The sequence below is a fragment of the Wolffia australiana genome, chromosome 4, assembly GCF_029677425.1.
Source record: "Wolffia australiana isolate 7733 chromosome 4, ASM2967742v1".
Taxonomy (NCBI): Eukaryota; Viridiplantae; Streptophyta; class Magnoliopsida; order Alismatales; family Araceae; genus Wolffia; species Wolffia australiana.
The window spans coordinates 3142354-3169244 of NC_135838.1; the positions used below are offsets into that span (position 1 = coordinate 3142354).

Below are 26891 nucleotides of genomic sequence, written 5' to 3' on the forward strand. Positions count from 1 at the left end.
TGTAATAAAAGGGGGAGAGTAATTGATAGATAGACATTGAGAGAGAGATGGAAAGAGATAAGAGATGGAGACAGAGAGAGGAAGATATAAAGAGAGAGTGATAGATAATTTCAAACATCACCAGGGATTACCGTCTATGGTAAAGGGCAAGAGAGATGGATAGATAGAGATAGCAAGAGAGAGAGAGATATGGAAAGAGACGAGATATGGTCCGAGAGACGAAGAGATAAAGAGAAAGTGATAGAAAGCTTCAACCATCACCAGCAATTACCATCTCTAATAAAAGAGGGGAGAGAGATGGAAAGAGATACTAGATAGATACAGAGAGATGAGGAGATAAAGAGAATGTGATAGAATGTTTCAACCATCACCAGTAATTACCATCTGTAATAAAAAGGGGAGAGAGATGGAAGAAGATACTAGACAGATACAGAGAGATGAAGAGATAAAGAGAGAGTGATAGAAAATTTCAACCGTCACAGGTAGATAGAGAAATGTAGAGATAGAGAGAGAGAGAGATGTAGAGATAGAAAGAGAATGTGTGTGTGTGAGTTCATAAGGGTAAAAACTCAATCTTCCTCCCTCTCCGGGGGGAGCCCACATGGCAACAGCATTTTCTGTAAAAAAATAATCCAGGATTAACTGATTTTCAAAGTAGGCATGACCATATTATCAAGAAAATGTCATTAAATTACAATCAGACAACGAAATGAGCAAAAAATCTAAATACTAACGAAGAAAGCATACTTCGAAGAATTTGGGATTCAAAATTCTAAGGAATCTCAACTGAAAAAAACTAGATCTTTCAACTAATCACATTACAAATTTATCAGTTTTTTTCTTTGCAATCTTTCAAGAACATGAGCCACATAGTTCATATTATAACCCTCTTGATTTACCATTTTCAATGAATCGACGTAAATTGTCTTAAGAAAAAAAGTCGAAATCACCCCATCTAATCGATTGGGTTTTTTTTAAGAAATAAATCGGTTGGGTTTGAAAGAGAAAGAGATCCAATTAATCATCCATTTCATATTAAATACCATCCTTTAACCCATTGGTGACTTTCCTATTTTTATTTATTCTTGCTAGTAGGAGTTTATCTGATGGGATTTATCTACGTGATAGGCACGGTATAAAGTTCATAGAAAATTTTATTCCCCACCAAATGGATCAAACTAAAAGGATGAGGAGACAAAATTGGGGTTGCACATTTACATATTTAATTCATGGGTTGCCACAGTCAAAATGTAAACATTAAATTTAAATTAAAACAAGGCAGCAAGGAATCAAGAAAAAAAATCTAGATATTGATGAAGAGGACTCTATGAATCTCAAGAAGATAGCTTTTATGTATCATTTTTTTCCTTCACGAATTTTTTAAAGAACACAGGCCGCATAGAACAGAGAAAAACCCTTGTGCAACAACTGTTTCAGTGATTAATCATATTTGAAAAAATTCAGAGAGGGTATAAAAAAATTATGCTTTCAAAGATCTGTAAACGAAATTTTAATGATTTACCTGCATGAAATTGTAACGCTCCCTTCCGACAGATTCGTTCTCTGCCAGCGCGAAATAAGCAAGAATTGGATAATGGCCAACATACGAAGCGTAGCTGTCACGCTGAATGTTCACCGCCCACTCGCTGCGCAAAATCGATAAGCAATGACATCATTAAACCTAGAAAAAACTGATATTCACAACCTAATAACAAGGGCCGAAGAAATTGCGTACAATCGATTCAAATCCGCATGTCCTGTGCCGACATACTTGGCTTGGAGATGCTCAAGCTGGGAGTTGATGTTGAATCTGTCACTGGCCTAGGGTTCAAAAACAAAAGCAACAATCAAACGACGAGCTAAATCTAGGGTTTACCACAAAAACCAAAGAACAAAACGATCAAACTCATCAACAGTAATTCTAATATCGTGACGACATCAAAGAGTTTCATATTGCACAAACAAATCGATCGATCACTATTTTCGCAAAGATCCCTCCGTTGGGAAACAAACTGTTTCAAGAATTCACGATAAAAATGAAGAAAACAGAGAAAATTATCACCTGCATGTCTAAATTCCGAAGAAATGATCTAAAATAACAGAAAATTTTCCCCCGGCGGCGGCGGATTACTGGCGATCGAGACTAAAGAACAGATGAAATTAGACTGTTCGAAGAGTGTTCTTCATGGGGTATAAATAGTAGATGATATTGGGCCGGATCAGTGATAATGGGCCACTTTGACTACAAGAGGCCATTTATTGGGTTAATGGGCCTCTTTTTTTTGTAAAAGAAAGACTATGGGAAATAATTTCCCACAGTGCAGGGACGGGGACGGGACAGTTTTTTCGTTCCAGGATGAAAAAATCATCTCGTCCACGAGGTTGGACGAAACCCGGGATGGAAATTCGTCCCGAGATGAACGGATGGAACGGTTTTCATCCACTTGGACAAAAAAATTGTCCCATCCGTGTCCCTGCACTTATAGTGCAGGGACGTGGACGGACGAATTTTTCGTCTCCTAGGACGAAAATTGTCCCGTCCCTGAGGGTCGGACGATTTTTAGGACAAAAAATTGTCCGCTGGACGTTGGGACGGGACGATATTCGTCCTATGGGACGAAAAATTCGTCCATCCGATAAGCTTGGGCGGTTGACGGATGAATTTGGACAGTAAAAAATTGAAAAAATGATTATTTAATCCCCTACAAAATGTAAGGTTTATGAATTAAACTAAATTTCCTACTACAGGGTAACTAATTTTTTATTAGAATTGAGTTCATTTCCATTTTATTCAATCGGATTTATTTGGGTAATTTACTAAATAAACATTAATTATAGACATGGAGAAATATTATGTGTATGGGTTCAATTTTAATTGCTTAACTATATATACGGTGAAATTAATTGTAGCATTGCTGAAAAAATTAAGAAATTGCACTATTACTTATTACTCTCTGACCTATTAAAATATTATGTTCATGGGTTCAATTTTGATTACTTAAATCAACAAATATTGAAAACCGATACCTAAAAGGGCAGTTCCCTAATAATTTTTATATTGCTCTTTCTTGAGGTTAATCACTCAAACTGAGTATGTAAAAAAAAAAAAAATGGCAAACTTTTAATTTTTCAAATTCAAATAAGTTGTAGACATCAACTTAAATGTTCAACAAGTATTTAAAGTATTTTCGGTACGAAGGAAGTAGACGAACAATACGACGCAGAATGGAACAGAACAATACGACGCAGAAGGCCGGTAAGCACTGGAGCTGCACCGGAGCCACACCGTAGCCACATCATAGACGCACCATAGCCGCACCGTAGCCACACCATAGCCGCCTCCCCACGACCAAAAGCCAGCCACTTCCTGAAGGTAAATAGAGTGATCAATGTGAGTTATAATTGACTGTTAAATAAGAACGAAAAGATATAACAAAATAATTCTGAACCAAAATATATCTCAACGGTTCGGAATGTGTTCATTGGAGGGAAGCACATCGGTGGATGCGACAGTAAGCACCGTTGGGCCCCCATGTTCTTATGTGCTTGGATTGTTGACTTTGATTCGTCTTATTGCATTGCCTTTGACTTGTTTGTAGCTTTGACCGCCATACACGGTGGGGGGAAGCTTGCGCCCTTTTAGATTGAATCTGGCGCCCTTATCAGTCCACCAGTTTGAGGAAACAAGAATAGTATCTTGTTCTCGTTATATTTATATGAATATTGCATGATGATGTGGTGTTTCTATAGATTTTCTGTATTTGTATTCAAGGTTGTTCATTGCAAGGAAAACTGGGTAATTTATTTGAGCGATAAATAGACATGTGCATGCGGTGCGGTGCGGAAATTTGCACCAAATGTGTGAATTTCCGCACCGCACAAATGGCTTGGGCGGTGAGCGGTGCGGTTATGTGCGGCGAACCGCACTGCACACCACACGAAATTCGCACGTTTATGAACTTTATGAAATATTTAAATTTCTAAGTTAAACATTATTAAATCGTATTTATGTGGCTACATTTTCAGGAATTTAATTAAACATTACTATGTTTAATTATTAATATAATTCATAATTAAAAATAATATGATGCCCAGGGCGGCGCTGCCTCGTCGCCCAGACGGCGTCGCCGGTTTCGGCGATGGTGCCGGCGGCGAGCAGGAGGTGGGCGGGGTGGGGCGCGGCGGAGGAGGGTGGAGAAGGCGGGAGGCGGGGCGCGGTGGGGTGTGGGAGGCGGAGAGCGCCGGTCGAGGGAGGAGGACGGGAGGTGAAGAGTGGCGGGGGGAAGGGAGGGGCCGGCGACGAGGGAAGGCGGCGGTTTGGAGGGGGCGGGGGGATGCCGATAGAGGAGGGCTGGAGAGAGTGGCCGGCTAGCGGGGCGGGCGGCGGGAAGGGCCGTAGCCGGAGAAGGCGCGGCGGGCAACGGGGGCAGGGAGAGGCGGTGCGCGGCGCGGTGGGTGGGAGTCAGCGGGGCAGGGGTGGAAGGGGGCGAGGACGACCGGAGGGGGAGGCAAGGGGGCAGCCGGCGGGGGGCAGGCGGCGGGCCGACGGGGGGTGTAGCAGGGCGCCGGGGTGGGGGCTAGTGTTGTGAAATGTAAAATCGCACCACTAAAAAAATTCGCACCGCACCTACCCCTGTGCGATGGGCGGTGCGGTGTGCAAATTTTTCGTGCGAAGGTTCGCACAAACGCACCGCACATGCGCCCAACCGCACGAGCGTGAACCGCTCGCACGGTTTGGCCCATGTCTAGCGATAAATTCATGCTGGAATATCTCAACGAAAACTCACGGGTCATGGAGTCATGCCAAAAAATATCAACTTTGAGCAATAAGACACATCAACATATCTCAACTAATGGTTCAGAAAAAATTAAACGAAACCTGATTCAAGTTTTTCTTAGTCTGCGTTTTTTGCCAAGAAATACAGCATTTATCATGATCAATACATTACCGGAAAGAAATTCCACTGCTATACACTGTAAGAGCTCAAGAATAATCAGAACATGTCAACGACAAAATTCGCAGAGCAAAAGCTGAGTCAAGTTTATCTTAGTATTTGCTTTTAACCAAAATTGAAATAATAATTGGAGTAAAGAGAGGGTAAAGAGGAAACAGAACTTACAATGAACGTATGAGTGGATGAGTGAATGGGTCAGTGCGATCATATTGTCTCCCCCATTACTCTGTAACATGAAATGTAGAGAGAGTCAGTAAAAGAGAAACATGTTTCTGAAAAATGGAAAGCGATAGAGCGTAACCCACCAGCACTCGAGCCGTCATCATAGTCAAAGTCATCATCGAAGTCGTCGGAGTCCTGCTCTACACGACAAAACCATGCGCGAAGCATCATCAACATCTCAATGCTGTCCGCATCGAGCCGTGATCTTCGGTACTTTGTGATGCCTCGGCTGACTGAAAAAAGCTGCTCCACCGGTGCGCTGCTCAGACTCACATCGAGGAATTGGCGAGCAATTACTGCCAAATTCGGCAAGTACCACATCGCGACATCCTTCCACCAACCTAGAGGGTTGTCCTCCTCCTTACTGCATGGGATGTTAAGATACGTATCCAGCTCTTGCCTCGGCGTTGAACGTGGTCATTGATGCATACACGGACGCGTATATTGCTGCTTGGACGAATATTGCTTTGGACGCCGACTTACCGACAACATTCCCCGCTCTAAGTCACATTCATCTGCTTTCGTTGTAGCTACAGAATCCAGAAGACTGCCAAGATAGGAAAACACACTCTGTCTACATGACAGATCAACCACATCTAATTTTGAGAACGGATCTAATGTCGCCGCTGTAGCGACGATATTATTGCTCCAAAGTACCATTGCATACTGCATCAATTTGCTATGCATAGCACCACACGCTGACCGCAGGCATTCCGTTGTTCGGCATCCAATATTGTCCCTGCATTGTTCGTAGCATGCTCAAGGTGATTCGTCAGCTCCGCGACTAATGACGTTACTTCAGTTATTGGCAATTTCTTCTCCGAGCACACAAAGTCAGTTCCCTGGCATAGTGGCCCAAGGACGCCCAGGTATTCGTCTATCAACTCCCAGTCCTCCTGACATAGGCCGTAATCTATGGTGGTCGTGGAAAGGAACCGCATAGCCATGTGGTCCAAGACATCTTTCTTACCAAGAGCACGCTCTAACATCGTGAAAATGGAGTTCCAGCACGTTGGGCAGTCGATCTTTATCTTGTTCGAATCCGGTAAATCAAACATCTTGCACATATCAACATATTTTTCCATATGGTGTGTGGATCCCTGAATGGCATTCACAATGGCTCTCACGCGTAAAATGGCTTCCCCCAAAGGTGAAACTAGTGTCGCAATATCTTCCTCGACATTTGAATCAGTTGGGTCTTCCGTGTCCAATGGTGTTATTGGGCGAAGATCTCGGACACGTAGCAAATTAGTTGTATGGGGTTCTGGATTGCGAATGACTTTGAGTCCGGCCTGGACTACGAGGTTTAGTACATGGGCAAAGCATGGTACATGTCGCTCCATGGTGAATTGGGGGTTCATTGTCTTCAATTGATCCACAATGGAAGCAATCATTTTTCTGTTGTTAGACGCATTATCCGTGGTGATGGCACATATCTTCGACTCAATGCCATAATGATATGCAACTTCCACGACGATCATCGCTAAGTTCTAGCCGCTATGGGGTCCCTTGATCTATCGCAGTCCTAGAAGAAGCTCACATAGCTTCCAGTCGCTGTCGATCCAGTGGGCTGTGATTCCTAAAAGGGCAATGTTGTTTTGGGATGTCCAAGCATCCACAATAAGTGACACGCTGGGGACATCTGCAAACATCTCCACCAGCTTCCCTTGGACATCAGTGTACATCCTTTCAGCCGTCGCCTTGACCGCATCCAGACCAAGGATGTCCCCCACCACTTGTGTCCCATAGAACCACAGTCTTCGTAAAAACTTCTTCTTCACAAGACATCAAGGAAGATCGTTGTCGCAAATGAACTTAATGAACTCTTCTTTTATCTGCTCCATGGTGATGCCGTGTAAGTATAACTTATGGGAGAATAGTTTGTAGTGGAGAATGGTTCTCTACTTCAGCTTGCATCCCCTAATTTCGTTGTGAAATTTGTGGTGCACCTTCTCCAGATGTCTCCAAAATATATTTGTGCTCTTGTCTTTATTCCTCCTAATGACGACCTTACAGATGGGGTTCTCTGCTTGACATAGCGTGCACTAATACTCGTCCAGGTCAACTTCAACAAAATGATCTAAAACTTTTGACCGATTACGTCTTCCGCTACGAGTTGATAGGTTGTCATCAACCTCGATTGCGATGCAATCTGCGGATATCGACGACGTAGCCTTAGCCGTCGATTTTGGGGTAGTAGCAGAAGTGGATTCCATTACTCTACCTGGGCAGTTAACAAGACGCAATCATTTATAAAATACGTGTCAGTTACAATAACGATTACATTCAGTAGATCAGGAAATTCAGAAAATAATTGCAATCACATGAAATCTTGCAGATATTTTCCTCATACAGAAATACATTTGCCATTACCATGGTTGCATCATCAACATTCATGTATAAAAATTCATACAGTTGCAATCCATCAAAGGCAGTAAAGGACCAAAAATATTTCAACAAATTAATCATTATACCGTTATCCCAAGAGGTAACTTAATTTAAAACAAACAAAACTCGCCCCACATACAAACCACCATAGACCATACGGACCAACAAAGAACGCAAAGAAGAATGCGTATACCCGATTACAAATCAATGTCAATCCTATAGAGGACCCAAGGATGTGGGGGCAATGAGACTCAGCTTGCTGTAGAGCGTGACCAAGCCACGGCCGTACCCGCGGTGGGGTAAGACTGCATGAGACAGAGTGAATTGATATATTGAATTGCCACGCCATGTGAAGTTCGATCTCAATTGAATAGGTCTCCAGAGGATCAAAATCTGGGTTGTCCTCACCTTCAATTCTCCATTCACAGAAAGAAGAAATGGAAAGATAAACCATATGTAGATACAGAGGTCACCCCTAACAAAAACTTGGGATGTAGTAAGAGGGTTGATCAATCGAGTTAGTCTCTCTCTCAATTGAACATTTTTAAAATGTTTCAAATATATGAAATGGGTAGTGTGACAAACGTAATGTACGTAACTATTAATGAATGAGAGAGAGAGAGAGAAACATCATGTCCCAACCACATCTTAGACGCAGTTAGACAGAGAAAATTTGATCATTTTAGTAAGCTACATTATTAATCAGGAAAAATCCATAGAGGATAAAATCCCGAGCAGTCACTGTGTCCAACATTCCACACACAGAAAGAGGAGAGAGAGAGATGTAGATAGAGAAGGAAAGAGATAAAGATAGAGAGAAGAGAGAACGCTAGAGAAGGAGAGGAGAAATGCTAGACATAAGAAAACTCATTCACTTCAACAACAGCTGTGTTCTTCCCCGTTACTGGAGATATTTAAAGAAACAGGAGTCTTAAATGTTTTAACCAACTAAGCATGGGGGCTTACCAACTGGTAAGGCCCCCATGGAGAGTCGTAACTCTCTCCGTATGCGACGTATGCGTCACACGCAATACGTCAACTCCCATGGGGTTCAGAAGATTCAACTCCATTGAAGAAGAGAGTGGTTTCAGCGCAGCTTGTTTCTGAACATGTCATGGTTGTTACTCGACTAGCCACCCATTGCCACCGCTATCCGCCAAGGGGGCTGTAGTTGTACATGAACCCGTGATGACGTGGTCGTCGCGAAAAGGTTGGGCTACCATAGCTCGTACTTAGCCAATCATCTCCAGAGAAAAATTATGGGCTTCCCAAAAAGCTGTATCCTTGAAATAATTTTTGGGTACCTTCTGAGGGGGATCCGGAACCCCGAAAAGGAAGGGCCGTAAGCGGGAGAAAAGGCGGTGTGCACTTTCAATGATTAGCGCATGCTGCCGGGGCGTGCAATGTGGAAGCAGGACTATTGGGGACGTAAGGAAAATTTCAGCCGGTGGCTTCGAGGAAGGCGTCGGGGTTTCGGAGTCCAAATCTGAGGTAATGTCGATGACGTCTTAATTTGGGTGATGATAGGCCAGGCGTTGAAGGAGCAGACAAACACTACGGCGTGGAACGCGTTGACTATGACACAGGGTATCCTCTCATGACTCGGCGTGATGCTGGGGTGTCAATGATGATCGAGGCATAGTTGTTGCTGTAGCCCGCGACTCCCGTGTACCTGCAAAGTACTCGTCCCACAAATGGGGAGCAAGTGTTAAAACATCGGCCGTAAACGGTGCAGAGAGACTGGATGTGTTCCGCTAACGATTCCGCTGTAAATCATGGCCTGCCCAGCAGCTCAAAATAAAGAGCGGGCTGCTCCGAGCGCCATACTTACCTGGACAGGGTCTACGGATGATCAAGAAGGCCTGTGGCCTAGCCACGTGACCACCATTGCACTTGGGAGTGGCACTCGGCTACCATCTCCCCAAGTGGGAGAGTGGACATCATAATTTGTGGTAGCAGGGCCTGCGTGCGCGGCCCCCACCCAACTCCAAACGAAACCGTTGAAGTGTAATTCAGAACTTTAAAATTTATGGGTTTACTGTGTTCTATTAATATGACGGAGAGTTAATACTTTGGAGAGAAGAGGTGATTGGGAGGGAGAGAGTAGTTAGATACTTCTACCACTGGGAATCTAAATATAGTTTCCCTGTTCGATCGGAGAGATAGAAGGTATTGATACTTCTTTTTGTAGGGGGAATAATATTTTATTACCCGGACATATATATAAAAAGATATGTCTTTCTTGACTGACATCTCTTCCCACATGACGGGGTTTAAGGCTGGCCTCATATCCTTTCTCATATTTGGCAATGGATTTGCTAACTGAGAGCCCGGCTTCTGGTAAATGAATGCGTTACACAATAGAAAGGCTTTATGCACGACACAACGGCGATGATCACGACACAAATCCACTTAATGGCGCAAAGGAATGGCATCAATCGAACTAAGAAAAAACAGGATGCAACACAGCAACATTATAATAAAGCCATTGAAAGAGAAAGAGATGCAAACATACCTCGACGTCAAAGAAGCGGCGGAGGAGCGCCCTACGCTTGGTGGGAGACTTCACGTTTGAAAATAGGATGCCTGGTGAGAGTTCATGAGTTAAGACTTCAGAGTTCTTCCTTCTTCCTTCAGAGTTCCAGCGGATGCCCTAACTCTGCCGGGCGCGGGAGAGTGGAGACTTCAAAGGAAAGCCCTAAATCTGGTGCGGGAGACTTCTTCTGACTAAAATACTTTCCTACATTATATTTTTTTGTCCGGAACGAAGGAGGGGACGATTTTGGGCCTGGACGGGACGAAAAACTGTCCCGACATTACTGGACAGGGGACGGTTTTTTTTTCGGCGGAAAAAAAAACTGTCCCATCCTTTGTCCTTACGCTAACAAAGGACGTATGACGGAATGAAATTCATCCCGAAATGTCCTCGTCCCGTCCCCTCCACATCCCTGAACTATACCTGCACTGATTCCAGACGTTGGACAGGACGGTATTTGTCCCGTCCCGTCCATCGTCCATGGCCCGAACGATCCAGAACTACACTAGAGCAGAGACGCGGACGGGATGGTTTTCTCGTCCCAAAATGAAAAAATCATCCCGTCCGCGAGGTTGGACAAAAACCGGGACGGAAATTCGTCCCGTGGCGAATGGTCTGCATTGTTTTCATCCACTCGGACGAAAAAACTGTCACGTCTGTGTCCACGTCCCATCCATCATCCACGTCCCCAACGATCCGGGACTATATGAAAAAGGCTTGTGGATGGATGATGACCTGTCATCCTCTGTCTCGTCCCTTCATCAGCCATCCATCCTGCCCTCTGAAAGGAAGCGGAATGAAAATCTTCATTCTTTCCATTTTCTCGTGTCTTGTTTCGTCCCGTAGGATGCTACTAAGGGTATTTGTATCCGATATTGTGATATCCTTTATCTCAAAAAAGGAATGCTGAAAATATCTGATATATAGAGCCCTAATGGCATTTCCGGCGAAAGAGACAATTTATAGGCTAAAATTTAAGGTATAGTTTACCATTGTTGCATTTTGATTTTAATCAATACAATTTATAAATACATGTACTCGCTGACATACATCTTAGTGATGATTAAGGGTGGTCTCTATAGGGGATGGTGATTAAGAATTAAAAACTCGTCAAGTGGTGATTACCGAGAAGAGATGTGATAAAAGACAGGGACATGAATAATGGAGATAGATATGAAGATGAAATAGATAATATTTATAGATTAATATGAATTGACAGAAGATAGTAGATTGAGATTTTATGGAGATAATGAGAAAGAGAAATGGATGATGAAGTAAAAAGACATTGACAATATGAAAAGGAGGATAGAGATACATATAAGATGTGCTGATGATATAGATATAAGGTAATGATGATGACAAGTATGGAAAAATGTAAGGTAAAACATGCTATCATAGGTACAGAGGATGGATTCTCTTTTAAGAAAGAGTTCGCCAAAGTAATCCACATGAATCCCTAAATGGCATTATACCCAAACACCAATCACGTTGATTCATGTCGAAGTTGTATAAGCGATCTATTGACCTAAGACATGAATGGCGAATAATCCATATATGGCCATGTTTTGACTAAGACATGTAAGTCTACAATCATGGGATTTAAACGTTTCTTAACTTGGACATAACAAGGAATACACAAAGGTGACTGACTGGTCCATGGGATAATCACCCTCGTATGTAGTTGATATAGTTAATTAATAAGTTGGCCAATAATTCTTTAGGCCACTAAAGTTATTAACTAGAGGGTTATACACACAATATCATAGGGGCATCTGTGAATATATGTTACTTAATGGGATTTTGAGAAAAACTTAAGTGAAATATAAATAAGGGAAGGGGCACACATTTCTAGCACCCAGGCCAGCCAGAATTGGGAGCCCGCCTTTTCTCCACTCTGATATCTTCTCCCTTCAACCAAGGAGAGTGTCTTCATGGTGAGAATATCTTCAAGATTTTCAAGAAGAGTAGAGGAAGAAGAAGTGGAGATCCAAGAGCAATGTGATCATGTGGATACTTCTAGAGGTTGGACACGTAAACGGCCTCAGAACGATCTCAAAGTGAGCATGTCAAGGGTGGAACAAGTTCCACATAAGGTACATATAATGTATGATTTTAAAGATAGATTTGGAATTGATAACTTCTTCTGCATTCATGAAAAAACTTCTTTTCCATGATTGAACCAAGACACATAACCCAACACTAATTGCCAGTTTTTGCATGCGAAAATCAGCTCGTGTCACTGCTATCATCACCAAATTCCATTCACCACCACTTGTCACGTGCTCACCAATTAAAAATTGTTGTTTTTTGTCCTACATCATAGGCTCGCAACTCATTGCCCTTCATCTCACCTCCCCCATTTCATATTCGCATGATGGGTATTATGTGCACTAATCCAGTCACACATTAATGTCATGTCTAAATTGATTAGAATATGTGTTTATTCATTCTCTTGATGTTTATAATGAAGTCCTTGAATGCATGGGATGACTTGATGAATTATGATGAAATCATAATAGAGTGGTCATTAGTCTTTAAACTTTTATTCAAAATATTCATATTTGAATGATAATCGAGACGAATATCAGACTATTTGATCCTACTTGTATGATAAGTTTGGCTGATATTGTCACCATTTGTGTAGAGACATAATGGATGTAGAGTGATCTTTAGAGAAAAAATTCACTGAATTTATCCATAATAATTTGTGAATGTTACTATACCTAAAAGTTAATCATATTAATTCATACCATGGTTGTATAAGCGGTCCTTAGACTTGAGACATTAGTTCCTAATCATGATATTCAAATCAGTCTTAGCCTAGTTATAGAAGTAAGTACATGAGGGTTATTGAGAGGTCAAGATGACATCATATTTGCCCAATGAGAGAGGAGATTGACTTGAGGAAGAAGATTCATTAAACCCCTGGTCAAGATAATGGTAATATTCGAGTAGACTCTCTCTAGTGATCCGCGTTATGCATCAATACCGACAAGAATGATGGATTTGGGTTTGAAAGTTATTCAAACCCTAAGTCATTCAAGAATCTGGCATAGGTGGAGGATTATACACAAATACTATTACCAATGATAGTAAATGCTCTATGCGAGAGTTTAGTTACTACTATGCGAGAGGTGTATCTTAGCACCCAACTAAGTGAGAACATAATATGTTTGTTGGGTTAAATCAATCCTTGATTAATTAATCTACATGTTGATATAGTAAATTAATAAGGTTAATAAAATAATATTGGGACATTAAATTTATTAAATAGACTGATACACGGGCCAAATCATCAAAAACAAGATACATGTATAATGGTGGATATACTATAATTATAAGGGCTTTTGAGAAAAGGTCTAAAATAAGTATAATTAAAGGGTACTCATTTTTGTTTCTCATGCCAGCTAGATCCAGTTGTCTCCCCTTTCTTCTCCCTTTCTCAAATCACTCCCTCGATAGCATGACTTGGTGATGAGATGATCTAAAAGATCTTCAAGAGGAGTTGAAGAAGTTCAAGAGGAGATCCATCGTCGCATTGATCATGTGGATAACTTTAGAGATCGGACATGTGAACAGCTTGAAGAGAGTCTTCAAAGGATTTAAATGAGAGTGGAATCACTTCCTTACAATTTAATGAGATCATATTTCCTATTTAAGTTCATTTGACTTCGTTTTAGAATGATTTCACTCATATATGTTTTGAATGATATCAGATAATGAGATAACATCTTGTCACCTATTACCGCCGTCTATCACCATTGGCCCATCATGTATCACCCATGACATCGGCGCTTCATGCTCAATGCACTTCACACATCACCCATCACCCATTGCTCATTGTCCATCGTGTCACCTTAGCCTAGGCTTTACCCACATAATACAACTCAAGTGTCTCAATAAATATATTTCATTATCTGATATCTGTTTTTGATATCATAAATAGAAACATGAAAATCTGTCAAAATTTAGAACATCGACGAATAATGACCTGATTATGGATACCACACATAAATTTCCCATTACCCATTATCGATATCTAATATTGGATATCAAATATTGATAACAGCCTTGGGGATTACGAATGGCGCATGAAAGAAACCTTTTCTGATCTTGATATCCAATATCCAGTTTTTAATCTGATATTTGAATAGTAGTGCCCTACTATCCCATCATCACATGCCTTCCATTCTGTACTATCCCATTCCATCTCATAATTGGGCGTCTTCCATATTGTATTAGCCCTCCAATATCATATCTTGGGAGAACAAGTTTCAGAATTAAATATCATACATTGGGAGGGATACTCAGAACAATATTATCATGATAGTATTGTAGTAATAAAATGAATACATGCGGGGTGAGGAAATTTGGTATTTGCGTCTGATATCTAGTATCTGACACAAACAGATGCCAATATCAGGACAGATAAATAATAAAATTCAGGTGCTGTAGCAACTGACATCTGATGTTGACATCAATTATCAGAATATCCATTATGCTGGCTATCAATTTTTCCCCATCTAACATACAATTAGATATCCGGACAAGTTCTCTTCGAGAACAGGAAAACACTCCTTGAATAGTTATATTATGATCTAGCACGGAAATGGGACACAACTGTAGACTCCATAATGAATGACTGGCCAAAGTGTTCATCAGTCCCTTTTGTCCATTACTTGTCTTTACTTCTTGACTGTGAAGACCCCTTAAGCTTAGTTAATGAACCTAAGTTGAAACATTAAAAAGCTCTAATAAAATCTACTTCACATTATTATTGGCATTTTTTAAAACTAGAGCATGGCATATCTAAAAGAAAAGTTAAAAGGCATCTCCTATAAAGATATAGTTGGCTTTTATGGTCAGCGGGGTAGGGGTATGTGTGTGTTTTGGGGGCGTGCATGAGTAGTGACTTCAGAAATTATCTTTCTCAAATGTTAATATGTTTTTTATTGATGATTTGACCTCAAACTGATGTCATTATCTAATTTTGCAATTCACTTGGCTAGATTGAGCTACAATGAGTGTAAGATATGTTTGTTTGATCACAATAGAAAGACCAAAGATAATTAGGGGTTTTTTACTAAAAGTGATATGCATTTGTTTCTTTTACTATCATAGAACAACACGGTGTCATTATTAATGATTTAATATAAATAACTTAGAGGTTAATGAGAAAGCTCGTTTGACTTATCTCGAAAACACCAAAATCAAACAACCTATCTCAGCTGGGACCAAAACAAGAAACAAATTTTCATGCAGACTAATTAGAGGTGGAAGAAAATGGCCTGGATAAGTGATAATAGGGTCCACAACAGTCTGAACATAGTTTGGTCAGACATTATCAAACCAAGATGTCATTTGATAGAACCTTAAATAGAACAAAATAACGTTCACTAATTAGTGAGCAGTGTGGAATTGTGTAGCTAGTTATTCTGATGCCAAATTGAAAAAAAAATATAAATTTAGTTGAACATATATGTATGTGAGAGTAGTTAAAAATAAAACTCTTTAGGGGAGGAAAATCATGATCATATGTCATTGTTCATGCATATGCACTATTCCAGTTTGCTTTGAAATGTATGGCATGTTGGTGTCTTCCTCAGCAACAGCTTTGATCTTCATCCAGTTCATTTATCTCATTTCTTTCCATAGGCATTTTTCTGCTTCGATTTTTAGTTCAGTTATGAAATTCGCTGCTTTGGGAATCATTATTCTACATATTAATCAACGTTACAGTGCAACCAAGTCTTTAAATTTGCTGTGAAATGATGTCATGCAATCTTCCATTTTGATTTGAAATGCATGGTATGTTGTTCTTGGGAGAGTTGGCATGGTTGGCCATATGGCTCGGGTGGAGAAACATGATGTGGTCTCCACTTGGTAAAAAAATTGTCTTTTTAACTTGGACTTTGACACTGACTAGACAATTGCACTTGACCGGTCCTCGACTGAACCAAGACCAGGCTGAACTTCCACTTTAGGTTTAGGTCTCTGACACTGACTAGCCAATTGCACCAGACCAGTCCTCGACTGAACCAAGACCAGGCTGAACTTCCAATTTAGGTTTAGTTCTTTGACACTGACTAGACAATTGCACTTGACCGGTCCTCGACCGAACCAAGACCAGGCTGAACTTCCACTTTAGGTTTAGGTCTCTGACACTGACTAGCCAATTGCACCAGACCAGTCCTCGACTGAACCAAGACCAGGCTGAACTTCCAATTTAGGTTTAGTTCTTTGACACTGACTAGACCATTGCACTTGACCGGTCCTCGACTGAACCAAGACAGGCCGAACTTCCACTTTAGTTTTAGTTCTTTGACGCTGACTAGACAATTCCACCAGATTGGTCCTCGACTGAACCAAGACCAGGCCGAACTTCCAATCTAGGTTTAGGTCTTTACTAAAAGCAAAACCGGACCATTCCCTATGCAGGAGATCTGCTGAACATTTTACTTCGGCCCCTCCCGAGGGCAAGAGAGAGGGCTGTTCGACCGACCAGGCATTGGTCTCGAGCAGTCGGCATTTAAGAGCAGCCTCCACTATTCGGCCTGGAAATCGCCCCGCCCTTCAAAAAGAACTCGAGGAAAGTTGACGAGTTGCCGAAACTTGGACCGGAGAAAATTATAATAGGGCAGTTGCTTATAGAAGGAAATTGTGGCAGGGTTAATGAGCCTATTTTCTTTCAAAGAAAAGAAAAGGCCCAAAAGGAGGAAATAGATTAATGGGCCTACGCATAGTAATTGAGGCTGGCCTTCTTCTTCGCCTGCACCTGAATGATCCCCTCGTTGAAGTCTTCGTGAGTCACCTACCCCGCAACCATCGAGGTTAGAGAGAAAGAGAATGGCAAGAGAGAAAATGAATGGGGAGAGAGAAGGGGATGACAGTGAGAGATGTCGGAAGAGAGGGAGATGAAAAGCATGAGAAAGGACGAGAATGGGAGACGTAGAAAGAGAGAGAATGACAAGAGAGAGCAAAAATGAATGGGGAGGAAGAGAATGAGAGAGGGAGACGTCGGAAGAGAGAGAGATGAAGAGCATGAGACCCAGGAAGAGAGAGACATAGAGAGAATGAGAGAGATGATGTAGAGAGACGAGAGAGGACGGAAGAGATCAAAAAGGACGAGAGAGAATGGAAGAGAAAGAGATATAAGAGATATATGTATATAAAGTATTATAGAGAAGCTAAAGAGAAAAAGAGAACGAAAAGGAGGGAGAGATAAACAGAGTTATAGAGAGCGAGGGAGATAAAGAGCCACATAGAATGAGCTAAAGAGAGTTAGAGAGCTATATAGGGAGAGCAAGAGAGAGATAGAGAGGGAGATGAAAACAGTGAGAGCACGAGCATGAGAGAGAGGGAGATAAAAAGCAAAAGAGAGATAAATAGAGAGAGAGAGGGATATGAAAAGGCGAGAGATTGACAGTATCTGATATCGGTTATGTAGCAACTGATATTCAATATCATCATCCGGTTTCCAGATATCAGTTAAGACGAATATCATTTTCGAAATCCAGATCAGCATCCGAGAGAGGGAGAGAGAGAGAGGGAGATAAGAGAGGGGGAGAGAGAGAGAGAGAGAGAGAGAGAGAGAGAGAGATAAAGGACGGGAGAGTGGGAGATAAGAAAAAGAGAGGACGACAAAGAACAAGAGAAAGAGCAAGAGAGGGGGAGAGAGAGAGCGCGAGAGAGAGAGAGAGGGAGGGAGATAAAAAAGCGAGGGAGAGAGAGAGAGAGAGCGAGATAAAGAGCAAGAGAGATAGAAAGAGGAAGATAAAGAGCAAGGAAGAGAGAGAGAGAGAGCAAGATAAAGAGCACGAGGGAGCACGCGAGGGAGAGAGAGAGAGAGAGGGAGATTAAAAAAGCGAGGGAGAGCGAGGAGAGCGAGATAAAGAGCAAGAGAGAGGGGGAGAGAGAGTGAGAGAGCAAGCATCCGTAAGAGAGAGAGAGAGAGAGAGAGAGAGAGAGATAAAGAGCGAGAGAGAGAGAGAGAGAGAGAGAGAGAATACCTCGGTAGCGTCACGGCGGAGAGCGAGCATGCCGGCCTCCACGCAGACCGCCTTCAGCTGTGCACCATTGAAGTCGTCTGTCGACCGGGCCAGTTCTTCAAAGTTCACGTCCGGGTTCACGTTCATTTTCCTCGAGTGGATCTTCACCACCCCCCAGCACAAAACTCAAACCCCATCAGATAGAGCGAGAAACAAGCGCCAAGAGAACGGGTGCAAAAAACAAGAGCGACAGAAAAGTGCAAGAAACAAGACAGATAAACAAGAGAGAGAGTGACAAGATAGAGTAAGAAGAGAGAGAAACAAAAGCGAGGAACAAGAGAGAAGTAAGAGCGAAGAACAAGAAAGAGAGAAACGTGAACAAGAAACAAGTGGGAGAAACAAGAGAGAAACAACAGCGAGTAACAAGAGAGAGAAACAAAACGAACGATAAGAAAGAGAACCAAGTGCGAGGAATAAGAAAGAAGCAAGGGCGAGTAACAAGAGAGAGAAGACAACAGAGAGGTGTAAGAGAGAGAAACAAGTGTGAGGAATAAGAAAGAAACAAGAGCGAGTAAGACAAGAGACAAGACAAGCTCAAAGAATAAGAGAGAAACAAGGGCGAGTAAGACGAGAGACAAGACAAGCTCAAAGAATAAGAGAGAGAAACAAGAGCGAGTAAGAAGAGAGACGAGACAAGCTCAAAGAATAAGAGAGAGAAACAAGAGCGAGTAAGAAGAGAGACAAGACAAGCTCAAAGAATAAGAGAGAGAAACAAGAGCGAGTAAGAAGAGAGACGAGACAAGCTCAAAGAATAAGAGAGAGAAACAAGAGCGAGTAAGAAGAGAGACAAGACAAGCTCAAAGAATAAGAGAGAGAAACAAGAGCGAGTAAGAAAGAGAGACAAAACAAGATCAAGGAATAAGAGAGAAATAAGGGCGAGGAATAAGAGAAAAACAAGAGAGAGTAAGAAGAGAGACAAGCCAAGATCAAGGAATAAGAGAGAGAAATAAGACCGCGAAATAAGAGAGAGAAACAAGAGCGAGTAAGAAGAGAGACAAGACAAGATCAAGGAATAAGAGAGAGAAATAAGACCGCGAAATAAGAGAGAGAAACAAGAGCGAGTAAGAAGAGAGACAAGACAAGTTCAAGGAATAAGAGAAAGAAATAAGAGCGAGGAATCGGAGAGAAACAAAAGAGAGAAGACAAGATCGAGTAACAATTGAGAAAAGACGAGATCGAGGAATAAGAGACGAACACAAGTACGAGGAACAAGAGAGAGAGAAAGAATTGCGAAGAAGAGAGAAAAACAAGTACCAGCAACAATAGTGAGGAACAAGAAAGAGAAACAAGAGTAAGAAAGAAGGGCAAGAAAAAAGACAAAGAAACAAGAGAGAGAGAAAGAATTGCAAAGAAGAGAGAAAAACAAGTGCCAGCAACAATAGTGAGGAACAAGAAAGAGAAATAAGAGTAAGAAAGAAGGGCAAGAAAAAAGACAAAGAAACAAGGGAGAGAAACAAGAGAGAGAGAGAAAGAAGGGCAAGAAAAAAGACAAAGAAACAAGGGAGAGAAACGAGGGAGAGAGAAAGAATTGCGAAGAAGAGAGAAAAACAAGTACCAGCAACAATAGTGAGGAACAAGAAAGAGAAACAAGAGTAAGAAAGAAGGGCAAGAAAAAAGACAAAGAAACAAGAGAGAGAGAAAGAATTGCAAAGAAGAGAGAAAAACAAGTACCAGCAACAATAGTGAGGAACAAGAAAGAGAAACAAGAGTAAGAAAGAAGGGCAAGAAAAAAGACAGAAAAAAGAGAGAGAAACAAGAGTAAGAAAGAAGGGCAAGAAAAAAGACAAAGAAACAAGAGAGAGAAATAAGGGCAAGAAAAAAAGACAGAAATAAGAGAGAGAAACAAGAGTAAGAAATAAGGGCAAGAAAAAAGACAGAAACAAGAGAGAAAAAAAAGACAGAAACAAGAGAGAGAGAGAAACTAACTAACCTGAAGAATCCGGGCCCTGGCCTCTTCCGACGGATGCGGGAACTCGATCTTCCGATCAAGACGGCCGGATCGCATGAGTGCAGGGTCCAAAATGTCGGCTCGGTTCGTCGCAGCGATCACCTTAAAAAGTACTAATTTATTCAAAAAAAAAGTTCAAACGAAAAATTCCAACAAAAAACACAAAAACCTTGATACTGTCGTCGCTGCTAAAACCGTCCAGCTGATTCAGCAACTCCAGCATAGTCCTCTGCACCTCTCTGTCACCGCTGACCTCGCTGCGCACCAATAAAATACAGATTTCTATTAAGAAACCGTGGAAAACAATATTAATGATGACTAATATTGATTGACTCCTCCGTCTGTTTTAAAATAACGATGACAGCAGATAACTTGATTTATCTGTCACCGGTCAATCAAAAAACGGATGTTACTGACTTCTCGTCAATTCATTGATTAAAAAACAAGAAAATTTGAATTTTAGCAAATTAATTGATTCTAGAACCATAATGACTCATAAACTATTTACTTTTACGTCACCAATTGATAAAAAACGAGTTTTAAGATAACAATGACAGTAAATGATTGATTTCAACATACCCCGGCGTTCAACGAAACCAGACTTTAGAATAATTGTGATGAATAAATAACTGTTTTTAATGTCTTCGTCACCTGACCCTGATAATTTTTTCTTCAAAAAAAATGACCAATATATAGTAACCGGTTTATCAAGATGAGGGTTTTTTAGAATGTTAAGGATAATAAAAAATTGATTTATTCATCACCTGTCAAATCGCTTGGTCCCGATAGCGTCGATCTCATCAATGAAAATGATGCAGGGAGACTTCTCCTTGGCAAGCTGGAACGCATCGCGCACGAGTTTCGCTCCGTCACCTATGAACATCTGTACGGCGAGTGTCAGTCAAGTCATGGCAGATTCTAATTGGGTGGGGAGGAGAGGGATGAGAGCAGACCTGGACGAGCTGGGGGCCAGCGAGCTTCAAGAACGTGGCGTTCGTCTGCGCAGCACATGCTCGTGCCATTAACGTCTTCCCCGTCCCGGGCGGTCCGTAGAGAAGGACGCCCTTCGGGGGGCGGATTCCAAGGCGCTGGAACCTGTCCTTGTGCGTCATCGGCAGGACAATGGCTTCGACCAGTTCTTGGATCTGACGAGATTCAGGTACAGTGATTAAAAACTGTGGAAACTAAAAGTAAATATACAGCACAAAAAAATAGAAAAATAAATTGGAGGTGATGAACCGAGCACAAAATCATTGCGCAATGTATTTTTTAGGGGGAAAATTTCAAGATGAATTGTGCACATGCAAGAACTTGGTAAAGAGGGCTGAAGAACGCAAAATATGGAAAGTAACTGTCACGATCGAGAATTAAAAGAATACGGAAAAATTAAATGAAAATGAACTGCTAATTAATAATTACAGAACATACAAGAACTTCTAGTACCCTAAGCCCTCCTTTCTTCTAAGTTTTCGGGGAAAAAATTCAATAAGCAGACTCACACGCAAATGCTGTACAGAGATAGCCACTGTTCACAAAATTTGGAATTTTAAGGTAAGTATTAAGAAATAAAATGTACACAAGGGCTAAATGGCGATGATCCGGTCACAAGTTAACAAAGGAGCTTTCTTTTTTACCTTTTACAAGAAAATCGTTCAGAATGATACCCACATCAAAAGTACAGACAACAGATGCCCACTAATAACGAGATCTGTCAATAAAAGCTAAGAATTGCGGACATAAAGAATAAATAAAGAGAAACCGAGCAGGAAGTCTTTTTTTGTATTTTCTTTTTCGTAAAAAAGATTTGATGAACACTGATACGATCAAATGCCAGCGAAAGAGGAGAAGCAGGGAAAGGGTACTCTTCTCTGATGTTTGATTGAATAATAGATTTGTGATGAACACTGATATGAACCTTCCCCGCTCATACCAGAGTGAGGAAGCTTACTCAGACCAATAAAGTGTAAGGACATGTAGCCGTCAAACATAGTTGACCAAAGGGCTTTAGACCCTACATAAAGAGGGCATTTTGATCTGGCATCTCTCCATTCTACCATTCTTCCCTATATCTTTTCCCTTTCTAGTTCTTTGAGAGTGCAAGACAGAAACATTTTGATTCTCCAATTCTCTCTGGAAGTATGCACATTGTTTTCTTATATCTGATCGATTTTTTTGACGATTCAAGGATTTCAGCTTTCCGTTTATTCCAAGATCAAACAAGATCTTAACAAAAACACAAAAGGCCGATAAATCTATTTCCAGTAAAAAGAAGCATGGCCCATCTCCTTTCCTCTTTCAGATAGAGTGCTGAGTTAATCCTCTCATCTATCAGAAAACATGTTAATTTAGGGACAGATAAGATGCAACCAATCAAATGACACAATTTTTTAGAAGAAAATGTTAGAAATAGAATGCTGGATTTCAAAACTAGGGAAATTTCTAATCAGAATAACAAAAAATGAAAACACAATCACCTGCTTTTCCAGTCCACCAATATCGTTGTAGTCCTCAGTTGGTTTCTCATCAACTTCCATGGCCTTGACTCGAGAATCATACTCCGACGGAAGAGTATCCAATATCAGGAAACTGTCTTTGTTCACACCGACTAAGTCACCGGGTTTCAGTTTATCAGGGTCCACAAGCCCAATCACTGGTAGAAATATCGTCTGCAATGAATTTAAGCAATGAAAAAGTGAACTCAAATTCCAAAGAAGATAACGCAAAATATACAGCGCAATACAATGACAAGAGAAGGCATAAATACCCGATTCCAACAGAGAGATCAAACTAAAACCTCTTTCTTTACTGTTTCCCTTCAAGGAAGGGGGAGGAGATTATCCTACACTAGTACAAAAGCGGAAGAGATTATCCTACACTAGAAATATGAAAAAGATAAGAAATACGCACGGTTTATATGACTCCATTTACGCATATTCGAGGGGGGAAAAGGGCCATTGAATCTGATAGTACCTCCCAGTAGTATCACTAAAATGTGCAATGTCTTTCAGATCCAGGAGTGGAAAAAAAAAATTAACGTGACACTTCCAACAGCTCAATTGATAGCCCATTTCACTTGCGAAGAAGAAGACAGTTATGAGTGTGGCATGGATTTGAGTGTGGCAGAGAGTCGGATCTTCAGGAGGATATCCCAAAATCCCAGCCTCAACCAGTATGTGGCCACCCAAGCTGGAGTTTGTTGTCGCTGCAGACAGTGATGACTCATCATCCTCCACATCATTTATGTTTGTGAAGATGACGTCGACAGGTTCATCATCTACCCGTCATAAAATTGATGATGACGGCAAATCATCATTGTCCTCTAGTTTCTTTCTCAATTTTTATCAGTTTTCTAGTTTCGTCTATTTAGATGGAGTGATGACTGACACAAGTCTACCCCGTAAATACAAGAGACAGCTCACTCGCAAGTAGGCATATACGGGCCGTTACTAAAAGGACAGGCAAAATGAGATGAGGAACCTGTCTCTTGTATTTATAGGGTAGACTTGGGTCTAGTTCATGAAACGCAAAATGAGAATAAAGCAAAGTTTCTGGCATGAAAAAAATACCAAATAAATTAAGAGAGGCGCAGAACCATGATCATTAATACGCCTAGTTCTATTAAGTTCTTTCAAGTCGAAGGAAGCTGAAAAAATAATGAATTCTTATTCAGAGTGGTTGAAAAAACCAATGGTGAAAAATATGGACAAAGTATAACGTCAATATCTGTTGAAGAGTAAGCCAGCATTCTCTCACCTGTCGAGTAGAAGTTTTCAACACAACGCATTTCCCTTTTCTCTGAGAATCTAAATCTACATTAGCACCATCCTCTTCAGCCTCCTCTTCCGGGTTCATTTCCAAAATCTGAGAGAGGCAAAGAAAGGTAAGAAACACAAGTAAATGGAACGACTAATTCAAGAAAGCAAATGGTTACGCGTAATCCAAAGTCAAATAATGGTCAGGAGACTTCAAACTAATTCAAACATTCACGCATCACTTACTGACTATAAAAAATATATCAGAAATTGAACGAGAGGGTCAATTTTCTGATCCCTCTAATTCATTTCTACTTCTTTTGTGCCCGGCTTCGCTAGTTTTGTGAGGATGGCCATATCCTCAGAAAGTTTCACCTTACCCTAATAACAGGTTAAATAATGATCTCTTCGTGAAATTCTAAATCTGTGCATAATTTTAAAACAAAAATCATCTCTAGCCTTTATAAGGTGAGGACATATTAGATTAAGGGGAATAAAGTTCATAAAAATGATCGGTAACATGCCGCCATTATTGCTCCTTTGGATAGACCACTGATAACCTTCGAAAGAGGTCAACCGATCTTAAACTGAGGATGTAAGCAGGTGGAAGCCGAGAGCTGATATTCAAAAGAAAAAAAATATATTCTACCACCTAATTAGAATAAAATCTCAAAAAAAATAAAATCCAACGAAGTCCATCCATCCGTCAAGAAGTTTAAACATAATGATGCAGGAGACCTCGACAATGTTGCCAACGAGGTACGGCAGCTGTTTATTGAGCTTGATCTTCTCCATATTTTCCTTCGTCTTTTCCTTGTAAGAATCCAGGTCCAGGTTCGTCCTCTGCAGCTCTTCCTGAGGCGAAAACGATGAGATCACCGTCAAACTCGAACAAAAAACAAAGATGATCAAAAAAAATAGTTCGAAAAACAGGAATCCAGAAACCAAAAAGAGATTCGCACTGAAATTTTGCCTGAAACTTGATTTCTTCTTCTCCAAGACAAACCTAGGGTTCTCGTAATCGTACCTTTAGGATGCGAATCTCATTATCTAGGAGCCGAGATGCTCTGACGATGTCCTCCGTTGTCATGTTGGCGAGCTGATCGTCGTCGAAATTGGTGTCCTCCACCATCGCCGACGATGCCATGACTGAGATATGGAACGAACAGAGATACTGCTCGAAGTAATACCAGGAAACCTCATTATATACCCCCCCAACCGACTCCATGTTGCATTTCCACCCAAAATTGTAATTTAATTATGTAAGGGGGTCTGTCAATTTTTAAATGTTTTTTTTATATTTTGTACACAAAAAAATATTTGTAAAATATTATTTTTTTGAAATATTTGTAAAACATTATATGCTTTAGGGCATGATCGTCCATGATGAAGACGAAGGACGGGATGGGACAATGGTTGTGCTATTTCGTGTACCAGTTTTTAGAGGCTTGACTAAACCGTTTGATATATTCTCGTCCCGTCCCGTGTCCTCGATGGAAAAATAAGTCAAGTTATGAAGGCTTGGCTGCCACTCAGCTTTCCCTCGCGTCTCCTGCTTTGGTTTCTGGTAAGTCCAAAATGAGTCATGTAATTATACATATTTTAACGGCATTTTGGGATCATTTCATGTGCATTTTGCATTTCATGCACTAAATAGAGCAAATGATAAAATGTTGCATTTTAATAAAATTTTATGCATGTTATACAATTTAAATATTTGAGCATTTAGAGGCGTGTCACGGCACCTCGCCGGCTACTGGAGATGACTCAATTATTGCGAGAGTCCTCCACCGTCTCTTCTTTTCTTGCGGCTGGAGATGCCCGAATTGGGGTTCTCTATCCCCTTTTAATGGCTTGGGAGGGGCGCCTTAGGCCGTCCAATGGAGGGGGTGGACTTGGGGGTCCTCCCTCGCCGTTTGTTGGCCTGGCGGTTCCCCCACCCGTCGACGAGGCCGTCCGGACTGCGGTTGATGGCCCGCGGGTGGGGGGACCGCCAGGCCATCAAACGGCGAGGGAGGACCCCCAAGTCCGCCCCCCTCCATCGGACGGCCTAAGGCGCCCCTCCCAAGCCATTAAAAGGGGATAGAGAACCCCAATTCGGGCATCTCCAGCCGCAAGAAAAGAAGAGACGGCGGAAGACTCTCGCAGGTGACCCAGTAGCCGGCGAGGTGCCATGACACGCCTCTAAAGGCTCAAAGGACTCTCGAGAAGATCTCGGAGGTCAGATCATTATCGAGTCGCACCCTGACGGAGGAGGAGATGAGGTGACCGACTAAATGGAAGCTCCACGCAGGCGACCGGCGCCGCTATCCCTGTTCTCTGAATCAGGGCATTCAGTGAGATCTAATCTTCGTAGATAGATCCCTTATATATCCGTTTTGATCTTAGCGGAAAGTTTTCCCAACATTTCAACATACAGTGAAATTTCAATTGATTTTGATTCGCATATTTTGTTGGGGCATTTCACCGAACTCATAGTGTGTTCGAGTAATATACTACGATTTGTCTAAGTTCACTTTATAAAAAGCTAAAAATATACACCTATCCTATTATCAACCCTCTTTCGGGCATTCTGTCGTACACCCCACGGTCGTTCGACAGAAATAACCCTTTCATCTTTTTTTTACTAAAACAAAATCTAAAATACATTTATCGTTCTCTATCGGGCATTTCGTCGAACACCTGAGGGGCGTTTGATGAAAGACCCCCTTATATTCGAATTTCTCTACAAAAATCTATATAAAAACCTGAAAAAAAATCATAATACACTTAAGTATATTCTATACAAATATTTGTATTCGACCTCCTTTCGGATATTTGGTCGAACACCTCACGGGTGTTCAACTAAATCTACCCTTTTTTTCCTTAAATTGAATGAAAAACTGTCTAGAATATATAAAAATCATCTAAACCTTATTCGAACTATGGAATAAATATTATACTCATATAAATATTAAAGTCTACTACTCCCTCTTAACTTCTTAATATTTCTCTTTACGTATATTTACTTAGTATATTACAGTTAATAATTGCTTAAATCTC

The 26891-nt window shown here is 41.2% G+C and overlaps 2 protein-coding genes and 1 non-coding gene across 3 annotated transcripts; 1 reads left to right on the top strand and 2 right to left on the bottom strand.

Annotated features, from left to right (window-relative positions):
* Nucleotides 1-329: 329 nt before the first annotated feature.
* LOC144701630 (uncharacterized protein At4g14342) lies at nucleotides 330-2183 on the bottom strand. Its single transcript, XM_078573349.1, has 4 exons — nucleotides 2063-2183; nucleotides 1736-1821; nucleotides 1523-1646; nucleotides 330-617 (listed from the first exon to the last, which is right to left on the bottom strand). The coding sequence occupies exons 1-4, from the start codon at nucleotides 2066-2068 to the stop codon at nucleotides 570-572; spliced, it is 264 nt and encodes an 87-aa protein (XP_078429475.1). The 5' UTR covers nucleotides 2069-2183; the 3' UTR covers nucleotides 330-569.
* Nucleotides 2184-9388: 7205 nt separating this feature from the next.
* On the top strand, nucleotides 9389-9546 carry LOC144702834 (U1 spliceosomal RNA). Its single transcript, XR_013581408.1, has one exon. It is a non-coding gene; the product is annotated as a U1 spliceosomal RNA (small nuclear RNA).
* A 7179-nt stretch (nucleotides 9547-16725) lies between these two features.
* On the bottom strand, nucleotides 16726-25036 carry LOC144701631 (26S proteasome regulatory subunit 6A homolog). The gene is made up of 10 exons (XM_078573350.1): nucleotides 24877-25036; nucleotides 24588-24704; nucleotides 23851-23958; nucleotides 22572-22763; nucleotides 21051-21242; nucleotides 20862-20980; nucleotides 20267-20354; nucleotides 20080-20199; nucleotides 18111-18251; nucleotides 16726-16912 (listed from the first exon to the last, which is right to left on the bottom strand). Exons 1-10 carry the CDS (start codon nucleotides 24994-24996, stop codon nucleotides 16835-16837), a joined length of 1275 nt encoding a protein of 424 aa, XP_078429476.1. The 5' UTR covers nucleotides 24997-25036; the 3' UTR covers nucleotides 16726-16834.
* Between the last annotated feature and the right edge of the window lie 1855 nt (nucleotides 25037-26891).